The sequence below is a fragment of the Myotis lucifugus genome, unplaced genomic scaffold (assembly GCF_000147115.1).
Source record: "Myotis lucifugus unplaced genomic scaffold, Myoluc2.0 scaffold_771, whole genome shotgun sequence".
Classification (NCBI taxonomy): Eukaryota; Metazoa; Chordata; class Mammalia; order Chiroptera; family Vespertilionidae; genus Myotis; species Myotis lucifugus.
The window spans coordinates 143,356-168,799 of NW_005871819.1; the positions used below are offsets into that span (position 1 = coordinate 143,356).

Genomic DNA, 25,444 nt, shown 5'->3' on the forward strand with positions numbered 1-25,444 from the left:
GGGACTGAGCTGTCACCTTCTCATTCGGGGTGGGGCCCCATCCACTCCACCCTGAGGGGCCTTTCCCAGCAGGCAACCCTGCTGGGCAGGCTGATGGGAGCAGCTCTGGGGCTTCCCTGCTCTGGGCCTTGGAGTTCCCCAGCCCAGCCCCTCCTGCAGCACCACACCCTGTAGATGGAAGTTTCTGGATTGGGAGTTTTGGGGCCATCATCCTGGCCAGTTCATTAGGCCTTTGGAGAGTGGGGCTAAGAGACCCCCAGGTAGGGAGAGGACCTATGGGCGAGGAGGGAGAGAGAAGGGGCCAGCCTCCTCCGGTACCCTCCCATCCCCAGCCCCCCACGGCCTCTCACAGACCCCAGGGTCCCACCCCTACCGTTCTTGAAGGCCAGGAACTCAAAGACACTGTGGACGATGGACACGATGATGGTGAGAGCCAGCAGGTAGGGGTTGGTCTCTAGGAGGGCAACCTAGAGGTGGGGGTGGGGGGAGATGCCTGTGAGCGCTGCCACGCCCTTGCTGGGGGGCCGACCTCTCTCCTCCTGGACTCCCAGAAGAACCTGCTCACAGACCTGACCCCCAGGACTACCCAGAGAGGGAGTGCGCATGATAGGCAGAGATGGACAGATGGACATGGAGAGGCAGGCAAGTGATGGAGAGAGAAAGAAACAGCAGAGAGGAGAGAGACAGAGAGACAGTGATGGGGAGAGAGGCAGAGTGACAGAGATAGATGAAGGGACAGTCGGAGTGAGGAACGGAAACCCAACATGAAAGACAACCCCAGGCAAGCACAGCCGAGTCTCAATGGCACAGACATAAGCAGAGAAAGATGGGGACCCCAGGAGTATTCAAGGACACAGTGACAGAGAGCAGAGACATCAAGTCAGAGCCCGAAGTTGGGGGGAAACGGGCTATGGAACAAGATCAGGAAGGGGCGGTCCGGAAGGGACTCAGAAGGCCTGGCCAAAGAGACAGAAAAGCTGAGACAGGAGGACCACGGAAGCCTCAGGGATGGGATCCCCAGAGCCAGCGAGGGCTGAAGGAGGGAGGGCACCTGGGAGGTTGTGAAACTGGTCAGGGAGCACTGGCCGGAGGTCCCCAGGCCGCCAGCCTGGCCCACTTCCCCTTCCCCGCCTGCAGCCCAGGAGGGTGCTGGGAAGCCCCCACCCCCACCTCACCTTCACCGAGTCCTGCTCCTCGTCTGACTGCTCGTATAGCTCATCACCCAGGAAGTTCCAGGGCGACTTGGTGCTCTGGGCGGCGTAGAGCTGCCAGCGCCAGAGAGAGAGTGGGCAGAAGGAGACGCGGAGCGGCAGGCTGGCCAGGCTCTCGTTGATGGGGTAGTAGTCCTTCTGCAGGTTCCAGTAATCGTTGAAGTAGATGATGGGGTAGTAGTCACCGCTCACGGCGTCGAATTTCACGTCTGCAGGCAAGTGGGGCAGGGGCACTGCTCAGCCTGGGCTGGAGCCACGGGCACCCGCAAGGGTGGGGAGACCCCGTAGGCCTTCCAGAACAAAGGTGGGATATTCAGATGGGCCCCCTGACAGACACTGGAGGACAGGGACAGGGAAGAAAGGGGAGTCTTCAGGCAGGGGTGGGGCAGGGGGAGAGCTTGGGTAGATGGAGACAAGGGGAGCCAGAGGGGCTGGGGGCCTCACACTGGTCCAGGGGCGGAGGCACGCTGCCCTTCACCCACGGTGTGTGGTCGTCCACAATGTTGATGGTGATGTTGGGGTGCCAGTGGGAGATCACTTCTACAGGCCCATAGTCCTCGGCCCTCTGAGGGGAGACAGGGGGGTCATGGGGCCCAGAGGCACCTGCACCTGAAGGCTCCCGTGACAATCGTGACAGCAGAAGAGCAGCCACTACAGTGACCATTGGCCAGCCACACGCCAGCCTTACGGACCCCACACCCTGGACCCCCAGCCACCTGACAGGGGGGAAACCCAGCCTGCAGATCTGGATGGGCCCATATGCCAGGCTGCAAAGAGAGCCCCACGTGCAGCTCCACACTTACGGAACGCCTGCTGGGACCACCGTAGAGAGGAGGATTCTTGGCACCCAGCACAGGTTAACACCCTGGCGCCCCCAGCCCACCTGGAAGAATGGGGGTGCTACTCTGTCCGGCTGGGCTCGGGGTCTGACTGCTTGGGTGTGAATCCCGCCCTGCATTTCCTGGCTCTGACACTGTGGGCAAGTCTTCCCACTGAAAACAGGAATAGTAATGGGACCCCCCCTTCACCCAGAATCCTCCCATTCCCTGAGAGGCAGCTCAGCTTCCTAGGCCCTTTTCCAGAGGGAAACTGAGGGTCAGAGAAGCAAGGAGACTTGACTAAGCCCCCACAGCAGCTCGGTGGTGGTGCCAGCTGAGAGCCCGCACGGCTGCTGGGCCGGGAACAGCCTGACGCCCCCAGGACCCAAGAGCTCCGCTCATGTACCTTGATCATTTCTGGATCGGCTTCTGTCTCTCCTGTCAACAGGTTCTTGGTTTTCTGAAACCGCCGGCGCTTGTATTTGTTGATCACTGTGGAGAGGGACGGGGAGAAGGGGTGGATATGAGACCTGCTGGCACTGGGGGATCCAGACCCCTCTGCCTACCAAGAGCTGCTCACTGGTCTCCTGGCTCCCACTACCCCACATGCCAAGTGGCCATAACGCTGACCGGCAGGCCTGAGCTGCCTGCCCTCTCAAACCTCAGTCCCACTTTCCCCATCTTCACAGTGACACCAACAGCCACCAAATGACTCGCGGCAGAATCACGGAGTCTTTCTGCTCCAGAACCTGCTGCGTGGGTCCCATCCCGCCCGTCCTCCAACCCAACCACAACTCCCCCTCCAGGCCCCATGGTGAGCCAGCCCCGGTGTCCCCTCCTGGATGACTATAGCCACCTCCTCACTGGCCTCCTGGGGCCGCCCTTGCCTCTTATGACCTTCTCTCTGCTGGGCAGCCAGCGCTACTTTTAAACCAAGTATCTGACCCTGCCCTCCTGCTACTTCCGAACCCCAGGCCGCTCCTGCGGCCCCAGCAGCGCACCTTCACGCTCCATGCTCGCAGGCCCCACCGACCTCTCAGCCCTTACCCCTCCCACCCTCGTCCTCCTCACTCCCCTCTCCTCACATGCGCCAACCTGACCCGTACCCACCATGGCTGGGAGCTTCCTGGTGGCTCTTCTCACCCTCAAGTCCCTGGTTAAATGTCCCTCTTCCTAGGGCAGTGATGGCGAATCTATGACACGCGTGTCAGAGGTGACACGCGAACTCATTTTTTTGGTTGATTTTTCTTTGTTAAATGGCATTTAAATATATAAAATAAATATCAAAAATATAAGTCTTTGTTTTACTATGGTTGCAAATATCAAAAAATTTCTATATGTGACACGGCACCAGAGTTAAGTTAGGGTTTTTCAAAATGCTGACACGCCGAGCTCAAAAGGTTTGCCATCACTGCCCTAGGGCTTCCCTGTGCACCCCACTCAAGGAGGCCTCCAGTCGGCTCCTTGCATTGTGTATTCCCTTCACAACATTCCCTGCCTCCAATTCAACTGCCCATCGGTTTGTTTGCTGTCTCTCCCCGCAACCTGTCTGTGAGCCCCAGGAGGGGGTGGGCCCATTTGGACACTGACATATCCCCGCACGTCCTGGGCACAGTGACGACCCGGGGAATACACGAAAGTAAACAGGCGAGCTGCGGGCAGTTCAGAAGGCCCGGAACCACCGGTGTGAGGAATCCTTTGGGGCTATGAAACCCCAGCCAAGAGCAGCCTTCACTTCCGCTTGCAGAGGCCAGGCTGGCCACAGGGTCTCTGCCTCCCTGCCTTGAACCATGCCAGGACTTGCCAGGAGGAAGGGGCTGGTTGCTTGCTCAGCTCCACCCTGCTTGGGTACTTTTCAGCTCTCCCTATCCCTGGACAAAATGCAGCCTGCCCCTCCTGTGACTTCCCCATGTCGTCCCCAGGGGCAGGGAGAGATGGGGAAACGGGGAGGGAGCTGGTCAAGAGCGGGAGCCCTACTCTCACTCGAGCTAAGGGACGTGGGAAAGCGTTGTCACTTCCCGGGCCTCGGTCCCTCCGCTGGAGAATGCAGGGCCATTGTGAAGTGGCTCTGCGCTACAGAGCCCAGCCAGAATGTCTCTGCACGTCACAGATACCCAAACCACCGGCCCGGATCCCTCGCATCCTCTCAGAACCAGGGCTAGAGGCTTCTGAATTCCACACACAAGCTCACGTTCAAAAACATTTCCGGACGGAACTTAGGCTTTCAGCCCAGGGCCTGCTGCTCTGACTGTAGCACAAATACCAGCCCAGCACGTCTATCAACACAGGTGAGACCTTGCCCCATGTCCAGGGGGAGCAGTAAACACCCAAGGGTGCATCCTGAAGAATGAATTCCAGGGGGACACACTCCGCTACTGCTGCATTCCTGAGAGAGGCTGACGCGGGAAGGGAGGAGCCGGGCCCAGCCGGGCTCCAGAGGCCTGGAGGAGGCACAGGAGAGAGGCTTTGGCTCCGGGGGAGAACATTCTACAACTTGGCAGCACCCACACGGATTATAATACAAGACGGACCTGGCTTCTGTGGGAGGAAAGAGCCACCTTTCCTCGGAGTTGAAGCTTCTAGAAGTGCGGCAGCCAGCATGGTGGTCACTGGCCACATGAGGCTGCTGAGCACTGGCAGTGTGGCCGGGCGGGTGTGCTGTGAGTGCGAAACACACCAGATTCTGAAACTCCGTGCAGAGGAAGAAAAGAATGTAAGGTAATCTCGGTGATTTTTTATACTAATTACATGTTGAAATGACAATATGTTGACCTCAATAAAATTACTACTAATGCTAATTTTATAGTTTTAGGGGGTTTTGTGTGTGTGTTTTTTATGTGGCCACTAGAAAACTTAAAATGACTTAGTGGCTGGCACTACATCTCTAGGGGACAGAGCTGCTCTGGAGGACTGAGTGCTGGCCCTGTGGGGGGAGGGGGACTGTTCGGCTCCCACACTCCATTCTTTGCCCTGGAATTGGGTGGCCAGCTCCAAGAGGTCCCAGCTGTGGGGCAAGCCTGGGTGATCCTGGTGGGCCTTCCAGGTCCACCGGCTGCAGACACCCGTCATAGTGACTGTGACACCACCTCACCACACAGCGACAAGGATCTCATTTATCAAAGGCAAACCCACAAAAATATGGCATCAATGAGGGTAAATGAGATACAAGCTAGCAGCCACCCGACTGGGTCTCATTCAAGGCAACCTCTGAGGCGTCAGGCACATCCACCCCAGGCCCCTGACGAGCCCCACTTTTGGGGACATGTCCTTCAGGACAGCCCCTGCAGGCCACACCTCCTCAGCGCACCTTTGCCCACATCCTCACAGGTCCCACTATGCGGAAAGCAGCGGGCTCAACGTCCACAGCGCACATTCCAGACCCGCTCATTTAACAGCACTCAGTGCACTTGGGGCACCAACTTTTTGTTCAATCCAGTGTAGGTAAGCTTTTTAAATCATGTTTTACTGGGCTTATTTTTTAAATATATAAATTCTAAAAATATATCAAGGCTGTCCAATCATGACTGTCCAATCACTTCCAGGTCTGCCAGCATGCCCCTAACACTTCCTTGATGACAATGACATCTCTGGATGTGGAGGTGGGGGAGGGGGGAGCTCTGAGACAAAGTCCATGAGAAGGGCCACACCTCAGTGAGTCCAGTTACACTTACAACTTAGGCAGGGAATCATCTGTCTACCCCTGACATTTTTCCTCACGTTTGAATTATTCTTCTATTTCCCCTTAAGGCTTTCCTCTATTTCTAGTTCCAGTGTAAGACCTCATCCTAAACTTCTTAACTTCTGAAGAAAAATCAAAATGTGCTCAAGGACAAGCTCCCCAATTTAAATCTCCGCACTCCAGGAACATAAGTGATTTAATCATTGGTTGCCCCAAAGCATTCTTTGTTTCTTTTCAAATGTGATGATGATTCTTCATACGTTTCCCTTTTCCATATGGGCACGTTGGCTTTTAGAGTATCAGTTGCCTAGCTCACAGCTGTGAGGCATGCAGCCCTGTGGGCTGAGCACACAGCAGTGGTTCCCAACCTTTTCTTGGCCATGCCCCACTTAAGCATCTCTAAAATCCTGATGCCCCCGTGACATATAATCCTTTTTTTTAAAATATATTTTATTGATTTTTTACAGAGAGGAAGGGAGAGGGATAGAAGTTAGAAACATCCATGAGAGAGAAACATCCATCAGCTGACTCCTGCACACCCTCTACTGGGGATGTGCCTGCAACCAAGGTACATGCCCTTGACCGGAATCGAACCTGGGACTCTTCAGTCCACAGGCCGACGCTCTAGCCACTGAGCCAAACTGGTCAGGGCCATAAAATTCTTATTATTCAAAAAGTGAACTCCTATTCACATGGAGGAAGCCTAAAAGCCATTAACTTGGTCTAAACAAGCTTCCAAAGAACGTGGCATCCATGAAAGAGAAAAATAAAAAAACGAAAGGACAGTTGAAGTACTGAGGAAGAAATCACTAAGAAATTGCTAAAATAATAATAATAATAATAATAATAAGTGATATAAAAAATAGCAAATAAAGTTTCAAAACATAATAGAGAACTGAAATGCATAAATATGTCACAATATATATTTATATACTAGAGGGGGGGTTCCTCAGCTTGGCCTGTACCTTCTCCAATCCGGCACCCCCACAGGTGGACATGCCTCTCGCAATCCTTGTATCCACTGATCATCCCTAAACACCTCTGCCTGCCTGATCACAACTAACACCTCTGCCTGCCAGCCTGATTGCCCCTAACTGCTCCCTGCCGGCAGATCGTCCCTAACTGCTCCCCTGCCGGCAGCGTGATTGCCCCTAACTGCTCCCCTGCCGGCCTGATCGCCCCTAACCACCTCTGCCTCAGCCCTGCTCCTGGGACCCAGGATTCCCTCCTCCAGCTGGCCACAGGCACCTGGGACCCGGGTTGGCCGTGGCCGCAGGGGATGGTGGGCGGGTGGCTTCACCTGGGGCGCAGGCGCGGGGTGGGGGTGGTTCTCCAGCGGGGGGAGGGTGGTTCTCCAGCTGGCTGCAGCCTGGGACCACAGGGCAAGTGGCTTCTCGTCTCCCGGGCCACAGGTGCTGGTGCCCGGGACTGAGGAGCAGGCAGCTTCTCCATCTCCTGGGCCACAGCCAGCTGCAGGCGCTGTGCTGGTACCCAGGATTGCCCAGGCCCGGCTTTGTCAGGAAGGACGTCCAGATGGTAGTCCAGAAGACGTCCGGTCTAATTAGCATATTACCCTTTTATTAGTATAGTTTGTATATTAGACCCCTGGAACCATAAGAAATGCTAAAATTCACTGTTAATAACTCATTCTCGAATTGCCCCCTTTAAAAAACAAATTGGGCCCTGGCTGGTTTGGCTCAGTGGATAGAGCGTTAGCCTGCAGACTGAAGGATCCCAGGTTTGATTCTGGTCAAGGGCACATACCCGGGTCGCAGACTCGATCCCCACTAGGGGGCATGCAGGAGGCGGCTGATCCATGATTCTCTCTCATCAACGATGTTTCTATCTCTCTCCCTCTCCCTTCCTCTCTGAAATCAATAAAACTATATTTACCACAAAAAAAAATCAAATTGGCCCGGCTGGCGTGGCTCTGTGGTTCGATTGCCAGTCAGGGTACATACCTGGGGTTGCAGGCTCTATCCCCAGTAGGGGGCGTGCAGGAGGCAGCCTATCAATGATTCTCTCTCATCATCGATGTTTCCATCTCTCTCTCCCTCTCCCTTCCTCTCTGAAATCACTAAAATATATATTTAAAAAAAGAATCACACATTAATCATTTGAATACTAAATGTTAATCTAGTCAAAATTATGTTAATGTGCTAGGACTTCCTCTTCCAGAGTAAGAGGTCAGGAGATAATATCTAAAACTGAAAAGCCAAGAAATTGAGGTACCAACTTGTTATTGAGAGCCTTGGGGATTAAGGAACAGAAGAAACAGCTAAATGAATTTGAAAGCAGTTGCCTGTGGGGGTAGGAACTGGGGAAAAGGGGAAGGGGGAACAGGGGACTGATGAGTCTCACTGTTTTGTTTATTATTTGAATTTTAAACCATATATAGCCTGGCCGGCGTGGCTCAGTGGTTGAGTGTCGACCTATGAACCAGGAGGTCATGGTTCGATTCCCAGTCAGGGCACATGGCCAGGTTGTGGGCTCCATCCTCAGTGTGGGGGTGTGCGGGAGGCAGCGGATCGGTGATTCCCTCTCATCACTGATGTTTCTCTCTCTCTCTCTCTTTCTCTGAAATCAATAAAAAGTATATTTAAACCACATACAGTTGACCCTTGAACAACATGGATGTTAACTGTGCAGGTCAACTTCTATGCAGATTTTTAAAAAGAAATGACTGTATTGTTTTTGATCTGTGGTTGGGAGTCCATGGATATGAAGAGCTAACTGTATGCACTGATCTATGCCATCTTATATAAGGGACTTGAGCATCCTCAGATTTTGGTACCTGCTGGGGTGCTGGAAGCAATCCCCCAAACATACTAAGGGACAATTAAGTTTTGGGGAGTAAAAAATTATACAAAATAAAAAATGGGAAAAAAATTTACACACACATTTTCAACTGTGCAGAGGACTGGCACCCCTAATCCCTGTGTTATTCAAGGGTCAAGTGTACTTCTAACAAGAGAAAAGAAAATAATTTAAGGAGATGCCTGGGCAGAGAAAACATTTCAATATTAGGCTGTGTCGTAAGCCACCAACGGCCATTCCCTGACCCAGGGCTTCTCAGTGGTGATTCGCAGTCCCATCCGATGGGGATTCACCTGGTGGGCACCCAGCGAGAATGAGAATAGGGGACCTTATCTAGTTCCAGGGCCCTCAGCATCTTGCCTTCGAAAATAAAGGGCACTGCTCAGAGGCGTGTGTCTGAGAATAGAGGGCTCACAGCAAAGCCACACAGGACCATCTGAACAGGTCACCTGGGACACAGGCACTGTCCCACAAGACATCTCAGGGGTGACACGTGTGCAGTGCCCATTCACGCGGACTGGGTTGACACAGATGCGATTAGAGGTCACACTGAATGAAACAAATTTCAAGGGGCCTCCATCTCCCTGTGCTCATTAAATCAACCACTGTCCATGCACAGGCTGTTCTTAAGCAGCTACTTCTACCAACCCAGGCGCTACACGGGAGCTGGCCCATCACCTCCCCTTCAAAAGTCCCCTTGTCCACCTGTTCTTCCTTTCTTTTATTTTTTTATTACACATTTTTATGTGTACGTTTTTAATGATTTCAGAGAGACAGGGAGAGGGAGAGAGAGAAAAACATCAATGAGGAGAGATAAGTATCAATCAGCTGCTTCCTGCACGCCCCCTTCTGGGGATCGAGCCCGCAACCCGGGCATGTGCCCTGACCGGGAATCGAACCATGACGTCCTGGTTCATAGGTCAACGCTCAACCACTGAGCACAAAAGCGAGACCCACCTGCTCTTTCTAAGCCCGCTGCTCTCTTGTCTGCCTGAGGGGTGTCTACAGAGACACAAAGGATGGGCCTCCAATCCCAGACTCCCTGGGCGCAGGGTTCCTGCCAGTCCTTGTGGACCTGGGATTTGAGGTCCTGCACTGGCTTGGGGCACCCAGGCTGCCAGCTGCCTGGACTGTGGATCTGAGCGGCGGAGACTGACTTACTCCGAGACATGTGGACCGTGGCAAGCCGGCGATACAGGGCCTTCTGCCGGGGGTCTGGGTGGAAGCCACTCTTGGTGAAGTAGACGTGGATGTAGATGGAGCCATTCTGCTGAACGCTCTGCAAGGCGGGCCAACAGAGAGAAGGAAATGCTGAAGCCCCTCACGACAGATGCCCCCAGCAGCTTCCCCACTCCCCAGTTCTCCGGCCAGGCAAGCAGTGTAGCTAAGTGGTTAAGAGCAAAACACTGGAGCCAGAGAGACTCGGATTCGAATCCCGGCTCTAGCACTTCCCCACGCTGAGCCTCTGTGCCCACCGCAGGGTGCAGGTCCTGAGAGCTGAGGGCACAGTAGTGCAGTCGGGATTATCCCAGAGCACCTAGCATGTCACTCAGGCACGAAGTAGGAGCTCAATAAATGACCTTAATTCATTCAACAGTAAAACCTGGGGTGGGGGGTGGAGGGGAGCACCAGACCCTGCTCTAGGTACTCCAACTGGTAACTGCCTAATCCACGGGTTCCCATTCCTGCAACACACAAAGACCTAATGCAGTGGCCGTGTTATTATACCCATTTTCCAGAAGAGCCAACTAGGGCTCACACAGAGAGCTTACATAATGTGCAGTGAATGGATCCGAACCGTCTGTGGGCTCCTGTGCGGCTCTGCCTCTCACCATCTGCGTCCCACCTCTCTGCCCGCACCTTTCTCCTTCCAGCTCTCTAGGCGGGGGCATTACGCTCACTCCCACCACGTACAGAGGAGATCACTGAAGAGGGGTGGCCACCTGCTAGGGCGCATCTGAGCCCTCTCTGATCTTCGTGCAGAGCTGGAGTCACTTGGCCACACTGCATCCTCCTCGCTTCCCTGCCTTTGAAGTCCACCTCCGTGTTCATCATGTTTCTTTGTTTTTTATCCTGTTTTAACATCTTGGAGGACATAGCTAGCTGGGTAGAGACTGCCGCTATAGGACTAGCTAATGCCTACAGATAATAAACAACTCCCCTGGCCAGGAACAGGCCTTTTATATGCAAACCAACCAATCCCAAATCCACAGCCCCGCCCAGCCCTTCTAGCTGCTTCCCTACCCTGCCTAGTCTTTCCGGAGGAAACCCCAGTGAACACTTGGGTTGCGGGAAACGAGTTAAGTCGGCTCGCGTGAATTGCGCGTACTCCGCGGGAGCCGTCTTAAACTCGGTTCATATAGATTTGCGGTGGAGTGCGGGAAACGTGTAAACTCGGGCCGATTGTAACTGCGTATTACCAAATATTTCATTTCAATCGAACCCATACTTCAAAAGATATAGGCATTTTAACGCGCCATCTTATATTTTGGCGGGAAATTCACCCGCAACCCAAGTGTGAAGACTCTGGCCTAGGCTTCCCCTCTCGCTCCTTCTGCTCCTGCACAAACTCGGTGCTTCCCCATGTGGCCCAGTGTTACATGGCGGCCCCACCACCCACTCTCGGGAAACGTAATTAATTATTCTCTCAATGGCACTGGCCTCTCCGTGTCATCACTCAGTCAGCGCCATAAATTAAAATCAGGAGCAACTGAGATACCCTCCCACCTCAAACCTGGGAAGGAGGGTCAGATCCAAGTCCTTGGGGGTGGCTTTTGCTGCCTGGCTCGGTGCCCCTCAGGCTAGCGGGGACCTCAGGGAGGGAGGGGCTTGGATCCTGGGCAAGAGTCTGGTGGAAGCCATCCCTCAGCACAGGTTAGCCTATCGGCCTCAGAAAGACTGTGTCCACACCCTGTGTCCAGCCACCCCCACAGACCAAAACAGAGACAGAGCAGACACTCCCCCTTCCCCCTCAGGAGGCCAAGGAGACCTGCTAAAGAGAAATGAATGAGTGTGCAGCCCAAGGAGATGTCAACGTCATTAATGCAGCAAATTCATTGATTGTTCAAAATTCTGCACCCAGCCCCATGCTGAAGAGAGCTGGGGTACAGTGGTTGGCAAGACAGTCCCAGCCTTACCCTCATAGGGCTCACAGATGGGGAGAGACCCATGTCCAGGAAGTGACAACCCCCAGTGTGGGCAGGGCTTGGGTGGAAGAGCTCAGAGAGGGCAGCTGCCAGAGCCTGCCAGTCAGGAAGGGCTTCTTAAGGGAGGCAGGATTTGAACATGGGCCTGCCCGAGTCCAGAGCCAGATACCCTGAGTTCAAATCTCTCACTAGCTGTGTGACCTTAAGTAAGTCACTTAAGCTCTCTGCACCTCAATGTCCTCATCGCTGGAGAGAATAGTTCCCATTTTATAGGGTTACTGGGATTACACCAGTTGGCCTAGCTTGGTGCACTGCACAGAGTAAGTGCCTGATCACTGTTAACTGTTATTTTCAAAGTAGAGGCCCAGTGCATGAATTAATCCACTGGGGGTGGAGGGGTCCCTCAGCCCGGCCTGCACCCGCTCGCAGTCCGCAGTCCAGGAGCCCTTGGGGGATGTCCCCACAGAGAGTGGGCCTAAGCCACAGTCGAACATCCTTAGTGCTGCCACAGAGGGAGGCAGGCCACTGCGCTCGCCAGCCATCAGCCTGGCTTGTGGCTGAGCAATGCTCCCCCTGTGGGAGCACACTGACAACCAGGGGGCAGCTCCTACGTTGAGCGTCTGCCCTCTGGTGGTCAGTGCGCGTCATAGCGACAGGTCGTTTCACTGTTTTGTCAATTTGCATATTACCCTTTTATTATATAGGAGGATTGGGCTGCCTGACAAGCTAGTGATGACTGGACACCCCCAAGGACAATTACTAATCTTTCACTGGTTAAAACCCCAGAAATATATGATCCTAGGCCAGTGGTCGGCAAACTCGTTAGTCAATAGAGCCAAATATCAACAGTATAACGATTGATATTTCTTTTGAGAGCCAAATTTTTTAAACTTAAACTATATAGGTAGGTACATTGTTATTAACTTAATTAGGGTACTCCTAAGGCTTAGGAAGAGCCACACTCAAGGAGCCAAAGAGCCGCATCTGGCTCGGGAGCCGCAGTTTGCCGACCACGGTCCTAGGCCAATTCCAACTCCATCCACATGGAGATGTGGGGAGGCCATGGCCCAGAGATTTCAGGGACCTGCCTGAGACCACAAAGCATATGAACTGAGGGTACAGCCGGGCTTGGAGCCTAAGCTCCAGATCACAGTTGGTTCAAGGAAAGGTCCTTCCATGCAAGGTGAGCAGCCTTGGGCCAGAGATCAGGAGCCGTCCCCACCTGTGGAATGTCAAGCTCAGCAAAGTGCTCATAGCAGCCATCTGAGTTCTCGCCGCTAGTCCAGTCGCCATACACAAGGTCGTGCTGCTCCCAGAAGAGTGCTGACGTGGCGTTGAAGTCTGTAAAGTGCTCGTGCTCTGAGATGTACACGTGCAGGTTCTGTTGGGAGGAGAAGTGGGGAGCTTAGGGTTCCTCATTAAGAGCCTCTGAGGTTGACAGATAAAGAGCAGATGAAGAACTGTGGCAGTGGTCAGCCCACTAATATGAATAACTTTGTTGGGTGAAGGAGAAGGGGAGTTAGTGGAGAGAAGAGTAGCAGCTAGTAGAATAAATTTTCTCTTTTCTCATACCCCACCACATCTGTCCTGGTCTGAGTCTGTGATGTCTATGAGCAAAAAAACAATTAAAGAATAGCCAGCCTCGCCCTGCTGGCATAGCTCAGTGGCTGAGCGTTGACCTATGAACCAGGAGATCACGGTTCCATTCCCAGTCAGGGCACATGCCCAGGTTGCGGGCTCAATCCCCAGTGTAGGAGGTAGCCGACTGATTGTTATCTTCTCCCTTCTCGGCCTCTTGTGGCATTCCTGGTCAGAGCTCTGCAGGCTTATGGATAAAGCACGGTCAAGATCTGCAGGAACAGCAGCCTCTACCGAGAATACGGGAAGCCATGCCTCCAACAGCTCCCTCCTTTCTCAAGTCCTGTGGCCATCTCTGTTCAGAGCCCTGAAGGCCCACTGACCAAGAACAGCTGAGCAGTGGTCACCCCGCTGACTAGAATTCTGGGAAACTGAAAACATCGATGTGAGAGAGACACATCAATTGGTTGCCTCCCACATGGGCCCCGACCGGAGCCAGGGATTGAGCCTACAACTGAGGTACATGCCCTTGACCAGAATCGAACCCAGGACCCTTCAATCTGCAGGCTGACACTCTATCCATTGAGCCAAACCGGCTAGGGCTCCCTTTGCAACTTTTAAAGCTTGAACATACTTTTGAAACAAAATACATTAAGGACTCTGCCAAGATAGTTTTTAAACAACTGAGTGACTCCTTGGATGTTCCTCTTCCCCAGAGCTAGAACCCCCACAAAACCAAAAGAATTTACTTTTCCCTTACTGGTGTTGCTTGAGTGACAGGTTTTATGTGTTGTGGATAGACCCAGAGTTCCTCAGCTCTGGACCCATTCATAGACCTGACAGTTACCAGAAACCAGATCGAGGCCCAGGTCACTCCCCCACACCCTCCCTGGCGCCCTCATCTCCCTTGTCTGGCCTCCCAGCCAGCAGTTACCATTAAAGTGTCTTTGGGGAACAGGTTGCGGCTGGCGACGCGCGGGGCTCCTCCGGGGCCCACTTGGTCCTGAGGGGCCTGCCCTCGGCGGAACCAGCTGCTGATGGCCCAGATGATGAAGATCCTGAGGAGGGAAGCAGGGCAGGTGATGAGTCCCCAAGCCTTTTCCTTCCGACATGGGTCCTCCTGACCTCCTTCTGACTCGCACCTGCTAGGGCCTGACCTGGGGCTGGTGGCCAAGGATGGAGGGTGCCTGAGAAGGCAGTCACAGGGCTGGTGAGAGATAAGATACCCTCAAAGGCCACGTCTGGGGAGAGACCCCAGATGCCACTGTCTGCTAGGGTGAGGGGCCTGGCACTGCCCTGGGTTCCATGTAGACCCCCCTCACCAAGTCCTCCAGAAGCTCCGGGTAACCACAGGGCACAGGAGCTTGGACCCTTGAAACCTCAGACCTAGAAAACATTCATGTCCCAGTCCACTGGAATCCCAAAGTGAGACAAACCAAAGCATCTGTGCTAGCCCAGCGTTTTACAAGTACAGAACCTTAGAAAGCAACATAAGCAACTTTCAGAAACCTCAACTGAAAACTGGAGAGGCAGATAGTAAGTAATAAGTTAGTTCTGATTTTGTTGTTGTTGTTAATCCTCAACAGAGGATATTTTTTCCATTTCTTTTTAGAGAGAATGGAAGGGAGGGACGAAGGAGGAGAGAGAGAAAAATATAGATATGAGAGCCCTGGCTGGTTTGGCTCAGTGCATAGAGCATTGGCCTGGGACTGAAGGTTCTCCGGTCAAGGGCACATGCCTGGGTTGCAGGCTCGATCCCCAGTAGGGGGTGTGCAGGAGGCAGCCAATCAATGATTCTCTCTCATCATTGATGTTTCTATCTCTCTCTCCCTCTCCTTTCCTCTCTGAAATCAATAAAAATATATTTAAAAAAAAAAGAATCACTGATCCTGAGAATGAGTTGCATATTCTTAAAGTAATATGACCAGGAGTTCCTGCAACTACATTTAAAAATAGATATAGATATAGATATAGATAGACACAGATATATAGAGATATAGAGAGATATATATATAGATAGAAAGATATCTATCTGAGATATAGATATAGATGTAGATATAGATATAGATATAGATATAGATATAGATATAGATATAGATATAGATATAGATATGGAGATGCACCTACCCCGACCAGGGGTGGTCTGACACTCCTGCCAGGATAGTCCTGATTTTTAGTAGCAATGGACTAGTTTATTCAGACCAACTCTCCTACTGGAAACAACTAGGAAAAGCTTGATAAGAATGAATACACAGCCCTAGCTGGTTTGGCTCAGTGGATAGAGCATTGGCCCGCAGACTGAAGGGTCCCAGGTTTGATTCTGGTCAGGGCACGTGTGTGAGGAAACCAATAGATGTGTTGCTCTCACATAGATATTTCTTTCTGTCTCTCCCTCTCTCTTCCACTCTCTCTAAAAATCAATGGGAAAATATCCTCGGGTGAGCATCGATATAAATCAGTGCATGAAAGGATTGTGTCAATACAGTAATGATGATGACGGTGATCTTAGGGGATTATGCTTTTCTTTTTGAATTGTTTTCTAATGAACAAAATAAAAGCCCTAAAACAAAACTATACCAGATTGATAGTTGTTTCCCAATATCCATCTTCCCCTTCTTCCTTGGTAAGCAAACTAAGTTTTAGTGGGACCCCTTGGCCACACAGAAAAGAGACAATTCCAGCCTTACTTACAGCTGGGTAAAGATACAAGGTAAAGTTCTGGTCAATAAAATGAAAAAACAATGTGTTATGTTGAGTTTTTGGAAAGTGTCCTTAAAGAGAAAGAACATCCCTCCTTGATTTCATCTCCCCCGCTGGAACATGGATGTGGTGACTGGATCTTCAGCAGCTGTCGTAGGCCCTGAGGAATAGAGGCAAAACCTAGCAATGGTGGATCAAAAATCAGGGAGGAGCCCAAGGGTCCCTGGGACTCAAGGGTCCCAGGTTCGATTCTGGTCAAGGGCACGTACCTTGGTTGCGGACACAGGAGTGTGCAGGAGGCAGCTGATCGATGTTTCTCTCTCATCGATGTTTCTGATTCTCTCTCCCTCTCCCTTCTTCTCTGTAAAAAATTAATAAAATATATATTTTTAAAAATCAGGGAGGAGTCTGGGTCGCAGCAGACTGCAAAATTCTGGTCTGCTTAGTCCACACTGGTATGTGAGTGAAAAATAAATATCCATTTTATTAATTCAGGTCTCTCAGATACAGCAGCTGTGTAATTATTAAATGAGACAAGTACTTATGAGCAGCCCAGTTGGTGTGGCTCAGTGGTTGAGCGTCAACCTATGAGCACCTATGAGCAGGAGGTCGCAGTTCCATTCTGGTTGGGGCACATGCCCAGGTTGTGGGCTCCATCCCCAGTAGTGGGTGTGCCGGAGGCAGCTGATCAATTATTTTCTCTCATCATTGATGTTTCTATCTCTCTCGCTCTCCCTCTCCCTTCCTCTCTGAAATCAATAAAGACATATTTAAAAAAGCAAAAAGCGGGGAATGAGGACACATTTGTAATTCCTTAACTAATAAAGAATTTAAAGATTTAAAAAAAAAAAAAAGCAAAAAGCTATACAGCAGAGGGGTTACATGCTCAGCCTCTAAGCTTCAATACCTGGATCTGAAGCCCAGCTCTGCCTCTTACTGACTGTGTGACCTCGAACAAGATTCTTCGCCTCTCTAGGCCTGTTTCCTCACTATTAACATGGGGCTAACACTGCCTACCTTGTAGGGTTGTTTATAAGCATTAAATACACCGATATATACATATGCAATGACATCATTCAGAATGAAGCCAGGCACATACTGAATAGTACAAGTGTTAGCTATTATTGTTGTTATTTTCATCACAGGAAAGAGTCATGCAAAAATCTCTGGAATGGAAAACACTACAAGGGAATTCTGATGTGAGTAGGGTGCCTCCCTGCTGAGCCCCAAACCACACCGAAGGGCAGGATCAGGCACAGAACTCGTCTCTGCCTGTAGAAGCCATGGAGCCCTGGGGTCTGGGGTCACAGGAGCCGTGGCCCAGCTGAGCCATCTGCTGCCTCCCCAAGAAGTCCCTGATGCACATGGCTAGGGAAGGTCTAGCACCGACAATCTCTGGGGACCCCTCTGTCCCCAGGAGAGGCTCCCATTTGAGTGAAACACCCAGGGAGAGTGTGGAGCAAGGACACCCACTGGCTTCATGTGTGGCCTGTGGGGGGAGTCCCAACCCCTCTGGTCTTTTGGGTCCCCTGTAAAACGAGGGAGACCAGACCAGATCTTTTTAGGATTCCAGATTCCCTGCGCCCTGAAGGACATAAGAACATCTGTGTGTACTCGTGTACCCAGTTTTGGGACACACTCAGGGCTTGTGGACACTGCCCTCCACCCCAGCATCCCAGGCCACGAAGCCCCGCCAGAGGACCCCAGGCCCAAGGGGACCAGCCTCACCTTTCCAGAGTAAGCAAATAAAAGAGCTTTAAATCTCTCCCTGCTAAATAGATATTACTTCCACAGGTTCAGAAAAAACTGTATTTATGAAAAGACATATAGTGAAAACTCTCCTTCCCACCCCATTCATTTATCCACCCCGCTCCCAGCTCCGGGTAAGCACTGGTGTGATTTGAGGATGTGCTAAGAAGCATGGAGACTACCCTGAAAAGAGGCCATTTCAATGCAATCTGCTGGAAGCTTCAGGGAGCTCACAGACCCCTCAAAACAAAGCCTGATTCCACTTTAAAACTCCAGGAGAGACTGAACTGATGTTTGGGGCTGCCTGGTTCTAAGAAAGGAAATTAGCCCACACTGTGGCTAGATAAAAAATGCCTATCTGAAGGAAGTTCCTTTATGCACCGATGTGGAAAGATTTCTGAGATACATTGCTAATGAAAAAAATCAAGGTGCAGAACTGTATAAAATAGGCTGCCTCGTGTAAAAATGAAGGGAAAGATAAAAATAATCTCTATTCATAGCTGCTTGAAGCATGAAAGAAACTGATATATAAGAAAATGCTAAGTCCTTGTTGGACATGGGGGGAGGAGAGGGACAGGGAAGAGGAGGGACAGGGGCCCCACAGGTGAAGAAGCTTCGGGTACAGGCCAGGAAGGACGTGTGAGTGTCCTGGCTGAAGAGTGCAGTTTCTCTCCTGAACAGCTTCTCACTGTCCCGTGTGACACTCTGAGGCAGGCAGGTCTGTCCCCCCCCAGCAGGTGATCTGTGACTGCATCGAGGCTGTGGACTATCTTTCAACTGTTTCTCTTTATATGTTCTAAGGTTTTTTTTGTTTGTTTGTTTTTAAATATATTTTATTGATTTTTTACAGAGAGGAAGTGAAAGGAATAGAGAGTCAGAAACATCAATGAGTGAGAAACATTGATCAGCTGCCTCCTGCACACCCCCCACTGGGGATGTGCCAGCACCAAGGTACATGCCCCTGACCGGAATCGAACCTGGGACTCTTCAATCCGCAGGCCGACGCTCTATCCACTGAGCCAAATCTGTCAGGGCTATATGTTCTAAGGTTTAATAAACAATAAACAAAAGCAATCATGGCCAACTTTGACTGAGCATGTGCCAGCTCCTATGCCCCCAGCTGACATGGGTTTTCATGGAATTCTTTTCTTTTTAAGACACTTTTATTGATTTTTAGAAAAAGAGGGAGAGGGAGAGAAACATCAATGTGAGAGTGGAACATAGATGAAAGCAGAACATCAATCTGCTGCCTCCTGCATGACCCCCACCAAGGATGGAGCGCACAAGCTGGGCATGAGCCCTGACCTGGAATCAAACCAGCAGCCTTTCAGTGCACAGGATGATGCCCAAGTGAGCCCCACCAGCGAGGGATCTCTTGGAATTCTTTTGATGACCTGTGAGCTGTCGGATTCCTCTCTGAGGTAGAAGCTCAGAGACAGAAAGTAGGAAGGTGGATGCCAAGGGCTGGCGGGAAGGGAAAATGAGGAGTTAGTGTTTAAGAGGAACAGAGTTTCAGTTTGGGAAGAGGAAAAAGTTGTGGAGGTGAATGGTAGTGATGGTGTACAACAATATCAATATAATTAATGCCACTGAATGTTACATTTAGAAATAGTTAAAATGGTAAGTTACATGTAACATGTATGTTGTGTCTGAATTGTGTCCCCCAAATCATATGTCAAGTCCTAACCCTCAGTACCTCAGTGACTGTATTTGCAGATAGGGCCTCTAAAGAGGTGATTAAGGCTAAGTGAGGTCATAGGGTGGGCCCTAATCCAATAGGACTGGTGTCCTTATAAGAAGAGGAGATTAAAAAAAGAATAAGAACAAAGTAAAAAAAGAAAAACAAAAAGGAAGAGGAGATTAGGACATAGGCACCCACAGAGGAAAGACCATGTGAAGACCCCACAAGGCAGACATCTGCAAGCCAAGAGACGCTTCAGGAGAAACCAGACATCCCCTTGGTCTGAGACTTCTGGCCTCCAGAGCTGTGAGAAATTCATTTCTGTTGTTTAAGTCACCCAGTTAGTGCTATTTATTAGAGCAGCCCAAGAATATTAATAATGTGGTATATTTTACCACATTAAAAAAATTCTACCATTAAGAAAAAAAAAAAAAATACAGCTCCCACCAATATAGAAATGATGGCCATCCTCAAGGATTCTTTCCTTTCATTTGCACTTTTTTCCATGAACAAAAGCAAACCATGCCCGGCCTGTGTGCTCAGTGCTTGAGCATCGACCCATGTACCAGGAGGTTAGCTGGTTCAATTGCTGGGGTTTCGGGCTCGATCCCGATCAGGAGGCATGCAGGAGGCAGCCAATGGATGTTGATGTTTCTCTCTCATCGATGTTTCAATCTCCCTCTCCCTTCCTCTATCTAAAAGCAATAAAAACTATTAGAAGATAAAAAAGCAAACTGGCATCTGCTTACCTGAATAGGACACCTTTGATGACCTGCCAGGCGTTGGGTGCTGGCTGGGGTGGGTTCTGGGGCTGGGTCTCCGCTGGCAGGTCCCTCCCGATGCTGCCATTGCTGGTCACCTGCGGGAGACAGAGACCAGGATAAGGAGGGAGAATGCAACCTGGCTCAGGGCTGAACACAGAGAGGGCACCTGGTCCAGGAGACAGGGAGAGCTTCCTGGAAGAGGGGACATCAGCGCTGAGATCTAAAATACAAGTGGCCTGTGCAGAGGAGGCAATGAGGGAAGCAGCAGGTACAGAAACAAAGGTGGTGAGAGACATAGCCTGACTCTAAGGACTGCCGGGGCCGGGGCACAGGGAGCAATGATGCGGAGGTGACTATGGGGAACAATGCAGAAGGGGTCACTGGCCGATGCCAGTCCTGGGTTTATCTGAACGGTCCCTCCCTGAGCAAACAGTTCCTGGGGTCTCCGCTGTGGCTGGCCCTGTACAGGGCTCATCCCTTCAGGAGCTCCGGAAACAGCAGGAGAGACAGACAGAAAAAAACAACCAGAGCATGAGCCACACTGCTGTGAGCCACAACGAAGGTGAGTGCAACAAACACAGTGCACACCAGCCTGCGGGCCAGAACCTCGAACATCTCCATGCGGGCGAATGGGGGCTTGGGGAGGCTGAGCCACTTGTCGGTGTCCCAGGCAGGACAGCAGCAGGAGGAAGGAGGGTGGGCAGGCCAGCGAGTCAGGCAGGGCTTCCCGAAGGGAGAATCTTCCCTTCGAAAGAGAAGCTCAGAAGCAGAGAATTTCACGTCAGCTTTGGAAAGGCCCGAGATGGAGAAATTCTTCCCAGGCCTGTCCTGGAACCTGCCACTTCCCAGTCCTGCCCTCTTCCTTCCTCCTGGCTCCGCCCCCTCAGCCCCCAGCCTTCAAGAGGTAGGACTAGGACTGTCAAGGTCACCGTCAGGTGGAAGCATTACCCAGCCCCCAGCCAGCAGAGCAGGGGCTCAATAAATACCTGTGGAGTCAACAAATGCTCCTTGAAGGGCTTTCCCCCAGCACCCAGGCCACCCAAATCCACCCCCTCCGGGGCCCCCACGGCCCAGCCCTCCCCCTCCCACAGCCCCAAGCCCACTCCTCTGCAATGTCTTCTTCTCTCAGCCCCGAAAGCCCCGGGGAGCAGGGACAGAGGCCCCCTGGCCAGATGGGGCTGCCAGGGAGCTGAGGCCAGTGTTTGTTAAAGGTGTCATTTGTCACTCCCTGTCCCTTTACCAGAAAGTGCTTTTCTCTGTCGTCTCCCAAAGTGCAGGACAGCACCATGGTGATAGTGGTCACAGACCCAGGCTGCAGGCCCTACCCCATCATTCCCGGCGGTGAGATCTTGGACACATCACTTCCCTTCTCTGACCCTTCCCATCTCTGACCCAAGGGCTAGATTGTGAAAATGCAGGTGTATTTTGTTCAGAAAAGATTTCCTTCGTGTGTTGGAAAAAATATTTCCTGAGCACTCACTGTGCGCCAGGCCCTGTGCTAGGTGGTGGGACCGGTGGTGGCCACACAGCTCTGGCCCTGCTCTCCCAGAGTTCAGGATCTAGAGCAGTGGTTCTCAACCTTCCTAATGCCGTGACCCTTTAATACAGTTCCTCATGTTGTGGTGACCCCCAATTTCATTGTTACAGATTGAACATAATTAAAGCATAGTGATTAATCACAAAAACAATATGTAATTATATATGTGTTTTCCGATATATCTATGTTTTCATAGGCGACCCCTGTGAAAGGGTCATTCGACCCCCAAAGGGGTCACGACCCACAGGTTGAGAACCGCTGATCTAGATGGAAACACACCTACAGAAAGGTAAACAGGATAATTAAAAATGGTAACAGGAAAAGTGCTCTGGCGGAAATACGCAGGAGATGAAGATAACCCCTGGATTGGGGGGTCAGGGAGGCCTCCCCGAGGAGCTGTCTGACATCTGGGTGAAGGGTGTGCTGGGGAGGGGAAAGGTTCATCGAAGGGGTTGGCCAGGAGACAGGGAGATTGGACAGGCACAGCCCTCATTCAGGAGCACTGGGGGCCAAGTAAGGGCTCCCAGCAGGTCTGAGCTGATTCTGGGTCAAGAAACGGAAGCTTGAGGCCAGGCCAGAACTTGAACCCACATCTGGCTGGCTGCCAGGTCTGTTCTCCTACCCGCAATAGTGGACAAGTGGGCTGGACACCTTCCCACGGAAATGCAAACGAAAACCGCAATGAGATGTCTGTGCACTAGGATGGCCAGCATCAGAAAGAGGGCCAGCCACACGTGCAGGTGAGGGTGTGGAGGCATCGGGACGCTGGACACTGCTGGTGGGAAAAATGACGCTGCTGCTCGGAAAAACAAGGTCGATGCTTAAAAAGTGAACTATGTACCTGCAAACAAACCAGCGATCCCACTTCTGGGTCTCTACCCAAGAGAAATGAGAGCATAGGTCCACGAGAAAGCTTATACGCAAATGTCCATAGCAGCATTATTCATATTAGCTAGAAGTTACCCAAACGTCCTTCAATGAATGAAACGGATGTATGTGCACAATGGAATAGTACTCAGCAACAAAAAGGAACACTGCTAGGGGCAGAGTGTGACTGCAAAAGGAACATGCCCTGAGGGGATACAAGTGTTCTCAGACTGGACTGTGATGAAGCTTGTACCTCACAACTGCACGCATGTACTAAAAGCCACCAAAGTCTATACTGACAACAGGTGAGCGGTACAGTATCTAAATTATACCTCACTAAAAGGTAACTCTTGCCCTGGCCAGTGTGGCTCATTTGGCTGGAGCATCTTCCCCTACACCAAAAGGTGGCAGGTTCGATTCCCGGTCAAGGCACAGACCCAGATACCCAGATTGTGGGCTCTCTCTCTCTACCTTCCTCTCTCCAAAAAGCAATAAAAAAAAAAAAAAGAGGTAACTCTCCAGTGGCTTCCACTTCCCTCAGAGTGAAGGCAAAGTCCTCACCATGGTCCCCAAGGGCCTGATCTGGCTCCCTCCCTGCTCTCTGCTCTCCCCTACCTCCCCTCACTCACCAGCTCCAGCCACACCAGTCTCCTCACTGTTCCCTCCTCACACCAGGCACCTCCCACCTCAGGGCCTTTGCACTGGCTGTTCCCTTTACCTGGAAGGCTTTCCCCCATGTATCTAAATGCCTCCCTTCTTCAAGTCTGTTCAAATGTCACCTTCTAGCAAGGCCTTCCCTGTTTAAATGACAACCCCCTACCCCCCTCACTTCCTATCCCCCTCCCAGCTTTATTTCTGTCCATGGCACTTATTACATCTGAGCCACTATACGTTTTCCTATTTATCTTAGAACAGTCCCATCTGTTCTTCTACCCCCACCCTGAAGCCCTCAAATAGAACATGAGCTCCAAGAGGGCAGGGCCTCTGTTCTGTTCGCAGCTGTATCTCCAGCATTAGCATGGATCAGAGCCTGTAGTGGGGACAAAATACACATTAACTGAAGGGATGAATGCTGGGTCTGTGGGTCCTGTGCCTCAGCCCCCGCCTGAAGGAGGAGCAGGCTGGCTGGAGCATGAGACTGCCAAGGCCTGTCTAGACCCCACAGGCCAGGAGAGGGTGGTGGTGGCTGCGGACACAGCACAGTTCCTCCTCTCGGATCCACATGTCCAATCTCACACACTATCTCCAGGAACACGCACCAAGGGGCCCAGGAAGCAGCTAAAACCATGAGGCTGGGCCAGAGGCTTTCCGGCACATCCTCGCCGAACACCTGGATCCACCGTGGGCATTCCACCTCAGCTTAGCCTCTGCCTCAAGATCCATTCATTCCACAAACACTGAGCACCTGACCTGTGCCAAGGCCTCAGCTGGGCGGTGCTGGGGACACAGTGATGACCAAGACAGTCCCAGTTCTGTCCTCCTGCAGCTCCTGTCAGCGGAGGAGACAGATGGACAGTGACAACCCAGTGTGGGCAGTGCTGGGGACAGGGGAGCCCAGGGGGCTGTGGAGCCCTGACCCAGTCTGAGGGTCAGAGAGGGCTTCCTAGGGGAGAGAATGTCTGAGATGTACAGGACTCGTAAGGATCAACCAGGTAAGAAGGGAGAAACCTATGCACAGGCTATGAGGAAGGGATAGCTGGCACACGCCCGAAATAAAAGAGCTCAGCTGGCTGATGCTCCTCTCATCCAGTGGCTCTCCAGCGGGGGCAATCTTTGCCCCTTCCCCCCACCCCCGGGGGCTTTTAGCAATGTCTGCAGGCATTTGTGGTTGTCACACTGGGGAGTGATGTATACGCTACTGATACCTAGTGTAGAGGCCAAAGATGCTGCTAAATATCCTACTGCACACAGGACAGTCCCCCACAGTGAAGAATTCTCCAACCCCAAATGTCAGTAAGTGCTGTGGTTGAGCCATCCTCAGCCTGAAGGGAGTCATGATCGCGCAGGGTTTGATCTGCTAGAGAACTTGTACTTTATCCTGAAAGCAAAGGAATGCCTGGAGAGGTTTAAGCAGAGGTAGGACAAGAGAAGACTAGGGTGTGTGGGGGTCTGTGGAAACTCACAGCAATCAGGGCACCCCGAGTCCTAGTCTCTCCCATCACCCTCCCCCCTACACACACAAAACACACACACACTCAGTAATCCACAGAAACTCCAAGGGAGAAAGACCTTTCAGCAAGACTGAGCAGCCCCTGAAGACAGGGACTGAGTCTTCCTTCCAGAGCTAATTCAGCAAACACTTCCTGAGGCCACCCCGGGGCCAGGGCCTGGTTGAAGATGCTAAACAAGGTGCGTCTTGTCTTGCTCTATCCCAGGAATCTCATCCTGGCGTTCCAGGTGATATTATTTGCCCCTCCTCTTGGCTCCCTCAGTCCCTGGCATAGACTTCTATCGTTACCCTAGTCACCCAGTGTTATAATTCTTCACACGTCGGTCTTCTCTCCCGCTCCACCGAAGGCAGGGGCACAGGTTAGGTGGCCACCTTTGTGGCCCATCACACGGCTGGCCCTCCTACCTAACCCTTCCGTTTACCACTGGAGAAATGAGGGCCCAAAGAGAGAGGAGTTAGCACAAGGTCACAGAGAAACTCGGCTTCACTCTCCCCTCCCAACCTGAGCTCCTCTCCCGTGTGCTGCTCCCACTCAGTGACATCCGGGTGGGTGGGTCCCACAGCACCTCGCTGTCGCTCCGTGGGTTCCCTAAACGCCTGCAGGGTGGCTGCCTGAACTCAGCAGGTTCTGCAGCCTCGGCTGAGTTGTGGCGGTGAGGGTCAGAAACCACCAGCCCCTGGGCTAATTCCCCCACGGGGTTAGTTTGTGATCAAAGCACAGCCACTC

The 25,444-nt window shown here is 51.8% G+C and overlaps 1 protein-coding gene across 1 annotated transcript in view; it reads right to left on the reverse strand.

The window, feature by feature from the left end:
* The window catches only part of CLPTM1 (CLPTM1, transmembrane protein), a 30,353-nt gene that overhangs the window by 4,220 nt on the left and 689 nt on the right, over positions 1-25,444 (reverse strand). Inside the window, 8 exon segments of the mRNA XM_006106133.3 lie at positions 374-467; positions 1,176-1,420; positions 1,656-1,776; positions 2,436-2,521; positions 9,687-9,804; positions 12,894-13,052; positions 14,184-14,307; positions 20,129-20,238. Of these exon segments, the coding sequence (XP_006106195.1) occupies positions 374-467; positions 1,176-1,420; positions 1,656-1,776; positions 2,436-2,521; positions 9,687-9,804; positions 12,894-13,052; positions 14,184-14,307; positions 20,129-20,238 (1,057 nt within the window).